This window comes from Equus asinus, chromosome 13 (assembly GCF_041296235.1).
Source record: "Equus asinus isolate D_3611 breed Donkey chromosome 13, EquAss-T2T_v2, whole genome shotgun sequence".
Classification (NCBI taxonomy): domain Eukaryota; kingdom Metazoa; phylum Chordata; class Mammalia; order Perissodactyla; family Equidae; genus Equus; species Equus asinus.
Window position 1 is genome coordinate 55,701,604 of NC_091802.1, and position 16,014 is coordinate 55,717,617.

General features: G+C 49.7%; 1 protein-coding gene across 10 annotated transcripts in view; it reads right to left on the reverse strand.

Moving 5' to 3' along the window:
* Nucleotides 1-940: 940 nt before the first annotated feature.
* SLC25A19 (solute carrier family 25 member 19) overlaps nucleotides 941-16,014 on the reverse strand; it is a 36,017-nt gene continuing 20,943 nt past the window's right edge. For 3 of the 10 annotated variants that reach the window (XM_070483609.1, XM_014839802.3, XM_070483610.1), the window contains 6 exons: nucleotides 14,394-14,563; nucleotides 14,050-14,205; nucleotides 12,296-12,466; nucleotides 6,030-6,213; nucleotides 5,250-5,380; nucleotides 941-2,404 (listed from right to left, as the gene is read on the reverse strand). In XM_070483609.1, the coding sequence (XP_070339710.1) occupies nucleotides 2,222-2,404; nucleotides 5,250-5,380; nucleotides 6,030-6,213; nucleotides 12,296-12,466; nucleotides 14,050-14,205; nucleotides 14,394-14,525 (957 nt within the window). In that variant the 5' untranslated portion in view covers nucleotides 14,526-14,563 and the 3' untranslated portion in view covers nucleotides 941-2,221. Of the gene's footprint in view, nucleotides 2,405-5,249; nucleotides 5,381-6,029; nucleotides 6,214-12,295; nucleotides 12,467-14,049; nucleotides 14,206-14,393; nucleotides 14,564-15,404; nucleotides 15,578-16,014 lie in introns of all 10 variants that reach the window. The other 7 variants (XM_014839803.3, XM_014839807.3, XM_070483613.1 and 4 more) reach the window with 4 other exon arrangements.

A 16,014-nucleotide genomic window follows, 5' to 3' on the forward strand; every position in this document is an offset into this window, starting at 1 on the left:
CACCCCCCCCCAAGTAGAGGAGAAGCGGGGGAGGGGGAGGTGGGAGGCTGTAAGGGCTGGATCGAGCCCCACTAACCCGCTCTCCTACTCTAAGTACAAACGATACTGGTAAAATAAGTTGAAATCAATGGGCCAGACCAAGAGAGAGGGTCCCAGTTGCCCTGCGAGGTGTTGGGAGTGACCCTTAAGTTGAGCAAGCCCCTGGCCGGGTCTTTCTTGGCCAGGGCGGGGGGAGAGGGGTGGGCCCAGCAGCCCAGACAGGGCCATCCCTGAGGTTGTCCCTGGGTTGCAGAAGGGCATACAGAAAGGGCTGGAAAAGAGCTGCCCCTTCCCATCACTTAGACAAGAAAGTATTGTAGAAGGCTGTTTCCTGGTGCCACAGTTCTCTCCTCCTGTCAGAAGAGCTGCCAAAGTGGGGCCCGCCTGAGTTCCGCAGGCTCCACTTCGGTGGCCTGGGTTTGGTTCCCGGGCACGGACCTATACCATTTGTCAGTGGCCATGCTGTGGCACAACCCACATACCAAACAGAGGCAGACTGGCACAGATGTTAGCTCAGGGTGAATCCTCCTCAAGCAAAAAGACAAAGATTGGGGCACAGTAGTTAAGTTTGCACATTCCACTTCGGGAGCCCGCGGTTCGCGGGTTCGGATCTCAGGTGTAGACCTAAGCACTGCTTGTCAAGCCATGCTGTGGTAGGTGTCCCACATATAAAGTAGAGGAAGATGGGCACGGATGTTAGCTCAGAGCCATTCTTCCTCAGCAAAAAAGAGAGGGATTGGTGGCAGACGTTAGCTCAGGGCTAATCTTCCTCAAAAAAAAAAAAGGAAGATTGACAACAGATGTTAGCTAGCGTAACTCTTCCTCAGCAAAAAGAAAAAAAAAAAGTCACCAAAGTAGTCAGACAATAGATGAGAAAGAGAATGGAAAGCAATGAGCAGGAGAGATGACAAGAAAAAAGTTTACTTCAAGTGAATTTTATAAAAAATACATTCAGGCAGCTGCCTCACAGCAGTCTCAAGCCCAGGCCTTGAGTGCCCAAAACTCTGTGGGTATCAGAGTTCCCTCCAGCCATAGCCTGGACCTTCACAATCAGCAGCCAAGAGCAGGGAAACTTCAGGATTTGGGGTCCCAGACATAACACAAGGCCCTCGCCAAATGTGCCCTCACTAGGCTGTCTGCCCAGCCCCTCCCTTCCACCATCCCTTCACCGGGCTTCTTCAGAGCGTGGCCCTTCCTCGGTTACAGGGGGTACACACAGCACCATGCTGAGCCGAGGAGGAACACCCTGATCGGGCAGCTGATGCCAACTGGCCCAGCTCCAAGCTCCTCCCAACCCAGGAGGGCCAACCCAGCCCCCGGGGAAAGAGTGATCCTGGTAGACTGGGACAAGAGCTGCTGCCTTTACCCATCAGCATGTCCCACGAGCACATCCCCCACTTCCCATGGGGCCGCTGGTCTCTGCTTTCCCTAGAGGCTCTCGGCCATGAGCAGTCCTGCCCCAGGGGAGAGCAGCCTGAGTGGGAAATTTACAGACACAAAGGTCTGGGCACAGGGTGTTTATAAAGTGACCAATTCAGCCTGGACTCTGCACCCAGAGCTAGAAGCAAAGCTGCCTGAGGGAGGCAACTACTGAGAAAAATAGAATTGGAGGAAGGCAGGGATCCTTCCCTCATACTTTGTGAGGAGGGATATGATTTGGAAGGGAAGACGGAGGAGTAAGATACGAATGTGCTTTTAGCTTTAATGCCTATCAATAAGTCGGTAGGAATAAGAGCCCAAGTGTGGGGACCAGACCCCTGCAAAGGCCTGGTCCCAGCCTCACACTCAAGCTGCCACCCCACCCAGAGCCAGGAGTGTTCTCTGGACAGACAGGGCGAAGAAGTGCGGGATGGCGGCTGCTGCCCTGAGAGCAAGCGTGGGCTAAACAGAGAAGCAACTTCAAGCTCCTCCGACTGGCGCGGCTGGGGCCCCACAGACCAGGCCCTGTGCTCTCCCCGCGCTCTTGAAGGGGAGAAAGCCCTTGCCCTTCTGGTGGCGTCCAAGCTGGCGGGATCAAGGCTGCTGCCCTGCTCCCTATGGGTCTTCAGGCTCAAGACGGCTGGCTTGAAGGGATGGACCAGGCAGCACCTCTCAGTGCAACACGACACTGGAGATCAAGTCTTACTTCTTTCAGGAGGTTGCCTCAGGTACAAGACCTCAGGCCACCCTCCCGCCCTCAAGGCTAGCTGTCTGCCTTCTTCATGTGGTGGAAGAGGTTACAGAAGAGCTCATACCAGAAGAACACAAAGCCGGTGGAGAGGGCGGCCTTCAGCAGGCTAGGGGACAGGCCCTTGAAGAAGCCCTGTGCACCCTCCTCTCGCAGCACCCGCCTGGCACAATCCAGGAGGCCCTTGTAGCTTCGAACCTGGGGAGAAGAAGGTTACTCTGGTTAAGGAGAGGAGGTGATTCAAACACAGATGTTGGGGGCCAGCCCAGTGACGCAGTGGTTAAGTTCGCAAGTTCCACTTCGTGGGCCCGGTGTTCGCTGGTTCAGATCCCGAGTGCGGACATGGCACTGCTTGTTAAGCCATGCTGTGGCAGGCATCCCACGTATAAAGGAGAGGAAGATGGGCACGGATGTGAGCTCAGGGCTAATCTTCCTCAAAAAAACACATAAAAAGCACAGATGTTGGCTCTATTCTTTTTGTCAATACAGCACTTGACACTTCATAGCTTCCAATAAATATTTGCTGGATGAAGGAAGGAACGTAAAAAAGACAGAGAATAAGTTAACCTCATTCTTTCCCTTGCAAGTGGGCTAATTCAGACCTAACAGATGAAGTGCCTGGAAATCAGCACTGGACAGAGCTCCTTCCTGCCCAGGAGGCTCCCACTGACTGTGGTTCTTAAGGACCCAGTGAGCGCTCTGGAACCTCTTCCCAGAGGCCCCTCTGACCCTTCACCCCATCCCACCTGGTCCCCCTTGGGCAGCAGATCTGGATCTGGCCCTTCTTATCTCTGGTTTTTTTTTTTTCCCAAGATTTTATTTTTCCTTTTTCTCCCCAAAGCCCCGTGGTACATAGCTATATATTTTTAGTTGTGGGTCCTTCTAGTTGTGGCATGTGGGATGCCACCTCAGCATGGCTTGATGAGCGGTGCCATGTTCGCACCCAGGAGTGCTCGAACTTAACCACCTGGCCACGGGGCAGTCCCCCTTCCTAGCTCTTAACCTGACCAGTGACCCCCTCCAGCCTTGCCCTCTCCAGTTGACCACACACTGCTGCCAGACCCCGTCCCCAAGGCACAGCTCTACTCAGCTGCTCCCCTCCAGAAGCTCCAATCACTCCCAATGATGATGGTGATGATGAAAACGACATTATAAAGAATCAAGTCCAAGCTCCGTGGCCTGGGTGCTCCACCGTTCGGCCTCAACTTCCCTCCCAGACCCACCCTTATCCCCCATTGGCCCTCCCACTGGCCCCGCCCACTTCCAGCCAAAGGGCTCACATCAGTTTCCATTAGGAGCAGGGCCTCCCTCCTCCCTCCCTGTCCAAAGTCAAACTGTTCTTCAGGACAAGTTGGCAAATGGAAAACAGAGGTTAGAAAACTTTGTATACAACCCCATTTTTGTTAAAATGTACAGATATATCTATTTATGCAAAGAAATAAAACTACAGCCAAGGTTCTGTTTGATGATCTCTGGGTGGGTGGTGGTGGAGTGACAGGAAATTTAAATATATACATATTTTGTGTGTGTGTGTGTGTGAGAGAGAGAGAGAGAGAGAGAGAGAGAGAGGGAGGAAGACTGGCCCTGAGCTAACATCTGTGCCATCTTTCTCTGTTTTGAATGTGGCGCGCACCACAGCACGGCTTGATGAAGGGTGTAGGTCCGAGCCCAGGATGTGAACCTGTGATCCCTAGGCCTCAGAAGCAGAGCACATGAACTTAACTGCTATGCCACCAGGCTGGCCCCTGATTTTTATCTTTCTTTTTGTCTATCTGAATTCTCTCAAGTTTTCTACAAAGAAAATGTCTTACAACTATAAACCCAATTCTTTCTTTTCCCCCAAGTCAGGAGCGCTCTCTCCCCTCTCTGCCTCCCCTGCCAAGGCGTCCCTCCCCTCTGATGTCTGTCAGGCACCTTTCTTCATGCCTTGACATCCCAGGTTCCCAGGTCCCGGGGGAAAGTCCTGGATTACCCCCACTTGCTGTACCCCACCCCCACCACTGCTAAAATGAGCGTGCCAAAAGGAGTGATGTGACAATCTAAGCTGACTAAGGAGTGATTACTAATATTACCAAATTACCTACAGTGGGGCTTCTACGGATGACAAACTCTTCTGGCGCATTTAAAATATAATTTAGTTTACCAAACTCACCCCTTTCCAGGAACACCTCCAGCATACAGTGAAGCACCCCATGCACCAGGGTGAGTCTCCTCCATGTTCTTTAATATTTTGGGGACCTTTCTTTCTTTTCTTTTCTTTTTTTTTTGTTTTGAGGAAGATTAGCCCTGAGCTAACCTCTGCTGCCAATCCTCCTCTTTTTGCTGAGGAAGACTGGCCCTGAGCTAACATCATGCTCATCTTCCTCCACTTTATATGTGGGACGCCTGCCACAGCATGGCTTGACAAGCAGTGTCATGTCTGCACCCGGGATCTGAACTGGCAAACCCCAGGCCGCTGAAGCAGAACGTGTGAACTTAACTGCTGCGCCACTGGGCCAGCCCAGGGACCTTTCTTATGTGAGTATACCCTTCATCCCAAACTGAACTGGACACTTTTTTTTTTTTTAAAGATTGGCACCTGAGCTAACAACTGTTGCCAATCTTTTTTTTTTCTTTTTTTCCTTTTCCTGCCTTTTCTTGCCAAAGCCGCCCAGTGCATAGCTGTATTTCCTAGTTGTGGGTCCTTCTAGTTGTGGTATGTGGGACGCCACCTCAGCGTGGCCTAATGAGCAGTGCCATGTCTGCACCCAGGATCCGAACCGGAAAAACCCTGGGCCGCCAAAGCGGAGCACGCGAACTTAACCACTCAGCCATCCCCTGAACTGGATGCTTTTTAAGAGCAGACACTGTGAATCCTTTGCCTGGACCTTTCCACAGCGCCCTCTATACACAGGGCTCTGTGTGCTGCTTTCCCGTGTGCTCGGGGATCCCTGGGGACAGGCTGGGAGTGAAAGGGCTGTGGGGGCTCATGCTGCCTGGTAGGCAGGAACTGACCCAGTTCTTCATGTGCCCAGTGAGGGGCAGGGATCCGGGGACAGCTCACCTGGCCAAAGGTGGCTCGGGCCTGCTCAAAGCCTCCGACCTGCAGCCGTTTCTTGAAGAGGTCCAGGGGATACGTAAGGGTCTTGCTGATGACTCCAGCTCCACTGCCACAAAGCAGGTTTTTGAGGTTCCCTGAACCAGAGAAGCCGGATTAAGGGGAAACAACGAGAGAAATGCAACCTAGGGTAGACAATTTCAAGGTCATGAGGTCTAATCCTCCACCATAAAACAAAACCCCACAAACAACCTTGATCTCAGAGGAATTTAATCCAGGAGAGAGAGATGCAGACACGGCCACACTCGGCAAGAATGACAAGAGGTGCAGACTGGCCAGGCTGATGGCAGGAGGGCTGTGAGCCTTTACCAGTCATCTCCGCTGGAGGCAACAAGGGCCTGCGGCAGGCTGCGGCGTGGGACTCAGCGCGAGGCCTGCCCCTCCCCGTCCACATCCTGCCCAGATGAAACCCAACCAAAACCAGGCAGCCTGCAAGCTGGAGCTCTGACAAAAATGAAAACCACGACCAGTAGTTGGAAGTAAATGTTGATGATGCCACTGATGGGTGTGGCAAGAGCTGGAAGAAATAAAGTCATCCGTCAGCGGCCGGGCTGGTTTGTTTTGTGGGCTGCATCACAGAGCCAGGTTCAGAGAACCTGGGGGTAGGGGGGTCTCAGCTTCTGACAGGAAAACTTAATTTCCTACATGATTCGGAAAGAGATGTTACAGCTTGGGAGTGGGGTGGAATGGAGACCCAGGTTCCCTTTCGTGTGAGGGCTGTCTCACCGTCTTTCCTTCCTTCGGCTGGCATGACCCACTCATACGCGTGCTTCAAGGAGCTGTAAAAGGAGAACTGGAACCCGGCGTAGGGGAAGATGGCGAGCATGGTGGGGTTCAAGCCTTTGTAGAAGACCAAGGGGCCTTCGGTCCTGTACATGGTCACCACGGCGTCTCGCAGGGTTTTATAGACCTGGACACCACACATGCAACTCGAGTGAGTGTGGTGCGGGAGTCCAAGCCGAGAACACAGCCCATATCAGGTATTTCCCCTCGTCCAAAGACCCAGCTACCGGGAGCATTACTTCTCCTCCCAAGAGGACAAAGAAAATGCTGGACAAAAACCCAAGGGTGGAGTTTTCCAGCAACTCTCCTTCTAGCTATTTACACGACTGATAAATCTGCATGAGGGCATGGAAGTACGTGCCCAGAGATGGTCGCTGCAGCATCCTGTGGACCAGCAAAAGATGTGATGTCCACCCTTGGGTGAGTGGTACATCAGTTATGGCACACGCACTCACCAGAACATTGTGTAGCTGTTAAAACAGGATGATGCAATCTACACGACTGAAAGGAAATAATCCCCCAATAGATAGTCAAACGGACCCAGCAAGATGCAGAAGAGCGGGCAGAGTGTTTGTGGAGGAAACAAGCTGTGTGCAGAGATCACCCCCCACCAAGGATGCACGAGAATGAGGAACAGCGATCATCACCTCCACAGAGGGAAAGGGGTGTGGGCGGGGGTGGGAGGGGAGCCAGAGGAGGGAGATTGACTATTACCATTTTATGCTATTTGGGTTTTTTGCCATGTGCATATATTTAACCTTTCTTAAACTGTCCACAGGTGATCTCTATGCAGGAAGACTACAGGCCATTGGTTTTGCCTAGTATCCTTCTATGAAACACACATTCCTTACAATGGACCACAGGGGCTGACCCTGCCCTGCTGTGGGTACAGCGGAACATCGCACTGACAGCAGGTGACCAAGGGAAAGTCCACACTGAGCAGAGAGGACTGCCAGTCCCTCCTCACTACTTGGCTTCCAGACGCTGGCAGCCACTGAAGGATTTCACCCTGGACACTTCCATGAAAGAGCTGGGCCTCAGAGGAAGGCCATCAGCCAACAAGCCTGCCCACACACCCAGTCTCACCCTGCTTTTCTGTGGCCCCTCTTTTTAATTATTATTATTTTAATTTTATTTTTTTTTAAGATTGGCACCTGAGCTAACATCTGTTGCCAATCTTTTTTTTTTTCCTTCTTCTCCCCAAAGCCCCCCAGTACATAATTGTCTATTCTAGTCGTAGGTCCTTCTAGTTGTGCTGTGTGAGATGCTGCCTCAGCATGGCTTCATGAGTGGTGCCAGGTCTGTGCCCAGGCTCTGAACTGGTGAAATCCTGGGCCGCTGAAGTGGAGTGTGCAAACTCAACCACTTGGCCACAGGGCTGGCCCCCTCTGTGCCCCCTCTTAACACCAGGCTGGCAGTCAGGGGCCACCAGACATTTGAGGAAATCCTTCATAAAAAACAGACCAAAATGATCAATGGGGGACAGGAGAAATCATTTGGAAAGAAGAGACAGTATAGAAAGCAGAAGAAAAGTAAAGAAAAAAGAAAGCACCCACAAAATTATAACTCATATTCTCAGACCATAGAGAAGGCATTGCCTCCATGATAAAAGAAGAAGATCCATTTTAAAAACAGGTAAGATTCAGAGAGCCAGACCTGGTGGTCTAGTGGCTAAGATTCGTGCTCTCACTGCCACAGCCCAGTCATTTCCCAATCAGGGAACCATACCACCCGTCTGTCAGTTGTCATGCTGTGGGGGCTGCGTGTTGCTGTGATGCTGAAAGCTCTGCCACTGGTATTTCAAATACCAGCAGGGTCACCCATGGTGGTTTCAGTGGAGCTTCCAGACTAGACAGACCAGGAAGAAGGACCTGGCCACCCACTTCCAAAAAAACTCGCCATGAAAACCCCGTGAATAGCAGCGGAGCAGTGTTTGACACAGCACCGGAAGGTGAGAGGCTGGTGCAAAAAGACAGTAGGGTTCAGCTCTGCTGTCCACAGGGCTCTAGGAGTCGGAACTGACTTGATGGCACTAACAACAAAAGATTCAGAGAACAAGAAAGAGCTCTTCAGAGAAAATCTTTCTAACTTTGAGTTAGGCAAAGATTATTTTAGATAAAATACCAAAAGCAAAATCCATAAAAGAACAAAGTGATAAACTGGACTTGATCAAAATTAAAATTAAAAACATCTGCTCTTCAAATGATACTGTAAGGAGAGCCAGTCCTGATGGCCTACTGGTTAAAGTTCGACACATTCCACTTTGGCAGCCCGGGTTTGGTTCCCGGGCACAGAACCACGCCATTTGTCTGTCAGTTGCCATACTGTGGCAGTGGCTCACATAGAACTGGAAGGACCTACAACTAGAATATACGACTATGCACTGGGGCTTTGGGGAGAAAAAAAAAAAGAGGAAGATTGGCAGCAGACGTTAGCTCAGGACGAATCTTTCCCAGCAAAAAAAAAAAAAAGATACTGTCAGGAAATGAATAGACAGCCACAGACTCAGAAAATTTTACAAATAATAAACTACCCAATACAGAAATGGGCAAACAATTTGAACAAATATATCACCAAAGGTATACAGATGGCAAATAAGCATGCAAAAAAGATATTCAACATCATTAAAGAAATGTAAATTAAAATACCACTCTTCACACCTATTAGAATGGCTAAACTTTAAAAGAATAAAATAAAAATACAAAACTGATAATACTAAGTATTGGTGAGCATAACAAGCAAGTGGAACTGCTGGTGGGAATGCAAAATGGCCTAACCATGTAGGAAATGGTTTGGCTTTTTCTTATAAAATTAAACTTCTTACTACACAACCCAGCAATCCTACCCCTAGATATTTACCCAAGAGAAATGAAATGTTCTCACAATAACCTGTATGGGAATGGTTATAGTGCCTTCCTTCACAGTTGCCAAAAACTGGAGAACCACCTCAATGTGTTTGAACTAACAAACCATGATACACCCATTCAATGGAAACTACTGAGCAATAAAAAGGCACCAACTACTGACACACGCTACATGGACGAATCTCAAATGCATACATCAAGCGAAGGAAACCAACTCAAACAACTACGTGGGGCATAATTCCATTTCTATGACATTCTGGAAAAGGCACAACTCTAGACAGAAAAACAGACCAGTGTTAATGGAAGCTGGCCATGGAGAGGCACTGACTGCAAAGGAGGAGGAGGAAATTTTGGGGGTGATGGAACTTTTGTTTACAGTCTTGACTATGGCAGTGGTTATGTGACGACATGCATTTGTTAAAAGTCACAGAACGGTACACTAAAAGAGTGAAGTTTACTGTGTATGGAAGTTACACTTCAATAAACCTAACTAAAACAAACCAAAACAGAGCTCTCAGGAACTAACTTATGTTAGCAAACATTTTTTAACTTCAATAAAGGGCCCAAGTGATAAAAGTAAGGAAATACCCCAGAAAGACAAAGAGAGCTAAACAATGGTAAAGAAAAGAGAAGTCAATCAGAGGATCAATCCAGGATGTCCTACATCCAACTGACATGAATCCCATGAAAGAAAGAAAAGACAACAACAGAGGGCAGGCAATTGTGAATAAATAATTCATGACCATTTTCCAGGCATGAAGAACATGAGCGGCCAATCTCCTTCGGCAGAAAGAGGAGGATTGGCAACGGAGGTTGCTAATCTCCCTCAGAAGAAAAATTGGGAATATATCAGTAGTGTTTGAAAGTGTTGTGGCGCTACCATGGCAGTGAGAATTTAAAACAAAAAAGAAGGACATGAGTTTCCAGACTAAAGGGTCCAGGAAGTGCCCATCACAATGAATGAAAGAGACTTGCACCAGTGCACACCACTAGTAAATTTCTAGAATGCCAGGGATCAAGAAATGATTCTGAAAGCTCCCAAGAGGGGAAAGGGATGGTTTCCTATAAAGGATCAGTAATTACAACAGTTCTGGACTTCTCTTCAGCAACACTGAGAGCTACCTAGAATTGTCTACCCAAATCATTAGTCAAGTGTAAGGGGAAAATAAGGGCATTTTCTATCAAGGCTTCTCTAAGGAAGATACACCTCAGGATGTGCTCCACCAAAATGAGGGATTAATCAAGAAAGACATGGAATCCAAGAAGAAAATCCTTAAGAGAACAGCTGGCAACAGCCCTAGAGCAAACAGTCCAGACTGAAGCCAGAGGGTGAAGGGTGCCAGAGCGGGGGGGGGCCCCATAATAACACGGGACTGATGGCCACGGGTGGACCCGATCGAGAGAGTGTTTGAGGGTGAATTCATGATCAGCATGTAGAAAGCTAAACAAATAAAACACAAGGTGATTGCTAACTTCAGGAAAGGCAAAGATATAAAAGAAAATGTAATGATAATACTTTCAAGGCTCAGCAGCAACATTTACATAATCCTAATGGCATAAACACTGAGTATTGATTTAGCCAAAATCTATCACTCAGTTGTGCCGTAATCGATAGGGGAGGAAGCACAGGCACACACGAGGGTGACGGTGTAAGAGGAACGGCCTCATCTTCCACAGTGGCAGGCAGTAGTCACCGTCTGTAATTTAACAAAGAAGGAAAGGAAATAGCAGTACAAGCATGCCACCTAAAATTAGGAAGAAATAATGGAAGAAACAGCTCCACGTATTAAAAGTGGCTCCTCTGGGGATTGGAAATGGTGGGGCGGATGGTGGTGTTTTTCCATTATAATTTATGAAGAACTACCTGTCTTTTTAACCTTTATACACCTAATAGATTAGAGATTTTTTAAGAAAGAATTCTAAAGGTGAAGATTTATACTATAGATGGTACTAGTCTAAGGAAGGTGGAGAGTTTTGCAGTTTTTAAACAGGTCTCTTCCCTTCACTTTTATGTAATGTTCCGATTGCTCCAGAATCTAGAATCCAGCATCTCAATTACCTAAGCCAGGGAGGTAATACGCTATCCTCTTTTCCTAATACTGTCTTCACTTTTTCCTTCTCATAGACTTTTACTAAAGGTTGGAAAGTAAGAGGAGAGGATTGCAGCAAACCCGGAACGGAGAACTTGAAGGACTGCCGCCAGCCATCTTTCTTCATCTCAGCAGTCACCATGTTGCTGAGGTGTGTCTGTCCTCTCCACCTGTAAGCACCCTTCCCCTCCGTCTCTCTGCTCAGTTCCTAGGGCCCCTCATCTCGCGTCTCCACCCGGGCCTCAAGCCTCCATTGTCCACTGGCCGTGTCATCCAGAGTGATCCAGCTCTCACGCCCCAATCCTTTTCTTCCAGACTGCTCCCAGGGGACTTTGCCCTTCTCAACCAAAAAGGTCAGCAAGATGTCTCCTAAACAAAAGGACGCCCCCAAACCAGGATCTCCACCCCAGGCGACACAAAGAACCGGCAGAACTGAAACCACAGTTATTCTTAACTGGTCCCAGATCAAATTCTTAAGCAAAGAGTCATTCCCCACCAACAATATCCTAAAGCAGAAGTGAGACAGTAGGAAAATTATTCTTTCTTGGTTGAGAACACACACACACACACACTGCTATTCTTACGTCCGTCCAGGAAACAGAAATTATGGTGAGGAGGTCTATCTCAGGGTTTAATCCTTCACTTTCACTCAGTAAGTTCTTCCTTGAGTCTGACTCAATTATCCCGTTTCCTCCAATCCATTCTTTGTGGAAACCAAAAACACTCTCACAATAATACAGCGGTATGATCTCAATATCACTCTCCCGGACGCCTTCCCCGGCCAGCCCACAGGTCAGTATCTGCTCTGCTTCCCACCTGTAGGTTCTGTCTCCCCTGCGAGGCTGTGAGCATCCTGCATGGTGCCCAGCACAGTTACAGGTTTCACCAACAGACTGACGAGCAGACTGAAAACCCCAGGCTCTCCTAGCTTCGTTCCCTCTAAGGAAAAGAGCCCCAACTGCTGGGACACCTTCCACGACCCAGGCACCCCTTCTCCCTTCCACGACCCAAGCACCCCTTCTCCCTTCCACGACCCAAGCACCCCTTCTCCCTTCCACGACCCACGCACCCCTTCTCCCTTCCACGACCCACGCACCCCTTCTCCCTTCCACGACCCACGCACCCCTTCTCCCTTCCACGACCCACGCACCCCTTCTCCCTTCCATGACCCACGCACCCCTTCTCCCTTCCACGACCCACGCACCCCTTCTCCCTTCCACGACCCATGTACCCCTTCTCTGCCCTGGCCACTCACCCTGGGCTCACCCTGAGCTGCAAAGCGGGTGCGCAGGACGTCCACAGGGTGCACGGCGAGGGTGGCCACGCAGGCAGACAGGCCGCCACACACAAAGTGCACCGAGAAGTCGCGGGCATCATGCACACTGGCTCTGTGGACCAGCTCCGTGAGCAGCTCAAATGACAAAAACTGCAAGAGTGCGTGAAAAGTCATTGACAAATACCCCCAAATACACCACCCGTGACCCAGGTGGGGCCCAGCCCTAGGGACGAGGAACGCTTCCCATGCAGCGACAGTATACAGCAAACACAATTTTGTGCAAAGCTCAGATGCCATTCTACACTCCAACTGAGCAAAGCCAAATACGCAAAGGGGTAAGAAAATACATGAGAAAACTTTATATCAGAAAATCCTACTCATTGACTTAGTTTCCTGAGAACTGGGAAAAGACGGCCACTATCTGTTTGAGAAACATTCCACCCTGGAGCAGAAGTTCTGTCAGGAGAGCTCCACGTTTCCACATTCCATGGGGTAACCCCCCTTAGGCTCAGACTGTCCTCTAGCCAACGCCTGATGGCCCGGGAGTTGAGACCACATGTCACTGTATTTACCCAGCAGGCCGCAGTAGCCGTGTCCCAGGTGCAGAGATGGAATGGCAGGGGCATGTCAACCCCGTGCGCCCCTGACCTGAGCAATCATGGTGATTCACAGGAGGAGCAGGCAGGGACTAGCAGGTGCTAGCTGCCCGGGTGGGAACCCTGGCTCTGCCACTTTCCAGCTAGTGACTTTGGTTTGGTTAATTACTTAAGCTCTCTCTGGCTCAGTCTTCTCGTCTAGAAAACAGGAATGACAACAGATCCTACCTCAGAGGACTGTTGTGAGCTAATATATGTAAAGTGCTTAAAACAGGGCCTGGCCCACAATGAGTGCTACACAAGGGCTGGCTGTTACCACTCCCACTACCGTACAGCCATATACTATACACACCATGGAATAAGGTGGTGCTCAGCGGAACGGAGTAAACAAGAGTCACGAAGCTTAGATTCTAACCCTAGCCCCAGCACTCACAAGCTGTGTGGCCTCAGGCAGCTCACTTAACCTCTCTGTGATCCACGTAACACTTGCTCTACCTTCCTCATGACGCTGTTATAAGTTCAAAGGAAGTACAGAGGTGAAAATCCTATTTTGAAAAACGGAAAGCATTTGTATCCCCATTTGCCAAGACTCATTAGAGGCATGGCATCAAAACAGTCTCGCGGAGCTGGCCTGGTGGCATAGTGGTTAAGTTCTTGCTCTCAGCTTTGGTGGCCCTGGGGTTCATGGGTTCGGATTCTGGGCACAGCCCTACACACCACTCATCAAGCCATGCTGTGGCAGTGTCCCACATACAAAATAGAGGAAGACTGGCATGGATGTTAGATCAGGGCCAATCTTCCTCAAGCAAAAAAAGAGAAAGATTGCAACAGATGTTAGCTCAGGGCCAATCTTCCTCACACACACACAAAAAAACAGTCTCCTAGGTGCAACACCTAATATTCAGTTGCTGCTAAGTCCCTGGGTTTGGGATGACATGGGGAAGGGAATGCCTATGATACAGCTCAGGCTGACTGTGTCTTCAGTTTGTCAGGTAGGTTCCAGTTAAGACATGGGAGAAGAGTGGTGACCGCCCCCCGCTGCCCTACCCCAGGCAGCGTCCCTGCATGCCTCACCCGCCCTGTGCTCCTCCATGGAGCAGCGCCAGCCCGGGTTTGGCCAGTTCCCCTGCCACCTACTTGGACGGCTCCATAGCCGATGGAGAGAAGCTGGGCTGGGACGTGTCCCTTCCAGAATGCTGTTGGGCCCTCTTCCTGCAAAATCTGTCTGCCGGCCTGGAGAATCCCATGGTATTTTGCATTGGGGTCACTGCGAGACAGGCGCTCAATCTGAAGCTAGGGATCAAAGTTGAAAAGGTCAGGACAACAGCGACGGGGTGGGCTGAGGAGGAGAAATTTCAGAACAGGTAACAAAGGCAACGACGAGCTTCTCCTTGCCAAACTCCAAGCTCCAGGAACAGCTTTGGCAAGAAAGAATCAACTTGTCCCTTAGCTCATTACGTGGAAAAAGGGGAAAAGAGTACCTGGAAACGGATCTTGATGATGTCCAAGGGGCTGATCAACACCCGAGTGACAAGCCCAGACACAGACCCAGCCACTGCCACCTCGAAATTGGAGATATTCCTGCCATCTGCTTTGGGGTCATAGCCGACCATCCCTGCCGCTGGCCCACACAATGTCCATCAGCTTCGAGCTAAATGCAAGAGACATGGAGTCAACACCAGCATAGGTTCTTAGGGTCTCTCCTCAAACATCACCTCCTCAGAGCAGCCCTCCCTGAGCAGCCCATCTCAAACAGCGCCCACACCCCTTTCTATCACCTTGCCCTGCTTTACGGCATTTATATACTGGACATTTATTTCGTCCATCAGCTTCTCGTCTCTTCCCCCACTAGAATGCAAGCCCACGAAAACACGGCCTTGGCCTCATTTGTCCATCCCTGAATCTCTACTGCCTGAAGTAGAACCCACCACAGTAAGTGCTCATAATATTTGTTGACTGAATGAACAGGCTTAGTAGGCAATCTTTCACTCCCGGAGATCAACTGGCTTTCCAAGACGCCGGGCTTTATGGCAAACTCCTGCCTGAGGCAGAGTCCCAGGCTGCATCAGCGAGAGCAGAGCCCACCCAAGCTGAGCGCTGAGGGGACTGTCAAACATGCAGGCTCCAGGAACGGGCCCGGGTCTCTACCAAGCTCACCCGATCCAAGGGAAGAGCCCAGCAACTCAGAACCCTTTCACATTTCCCTCTCCCTTTTTTTGACACGCCTCAGGCCCACACGCAGCACTGCAGCCACATTAATGCTATGAAACGACACTCCCAGGCCCATCTGATCCTTGCTGACCTCTCCGACCTCACCCTGGACCACTCTTCAGTCTCTTCAACCAGGGTGGGCTCAGGGCTTCTGACCAGCTCCTGGAAAACACTGCTTGAATTCCTATCCACCGGCCTTGCCTCTGCACCTGCTGCCCCCCACGTCTGAAATGCAGCCCCGTGCCCACCCCGCCTCGCTCTTCCCAAGGCTGGCTCCTCACATCCGCCAGGGCTCAGCATCTCCAGGACACGCACTCATGTCCTTTCTGGCATTCACAGCACTTGCTAACGTGTATTCTGTCCTCTGGGCCCACAGGAGGCAGGGGCATACGGGCAGGGACTCGCCCAGTTCCAGCCGTGTCTCCAGAATGAGCACAGCACCACCCCAAAGGCTCTAAAAACAGTGAATGAATAAATGATTAAAAACTACCTAACTTTTGGATTAAAGAACTAATAAGCACCTTGCAGAAAGAGAGAGAAGAAAAACCTCACCATCTTAACACTTTTCACTTATTCCCTTCTGGTTTTTTTTCTGTACAGGGCTTTTAAAATGCAAAATATCATAAGCATGATTCCATGCTGCTACAAGATCTTCATAAATATCATTTTTAATGGCTAAATAATATTTCATTGAGTAGCTGTGTCATAATTTGTTGGGCATGGGTTTTTTATATATATATATTTATTTAAAAAACATCTAATTCCATTTTTATCTAGAGCAGAGTTTCTCAACCTCAGCACTATGGACATTTTAGAATGGACAGTTCTTCCTAGTTGGGGGCTGTCCTGTGCATTGTAAGACGCCTAGCAGCGTCTCTGATCTCTACCTAC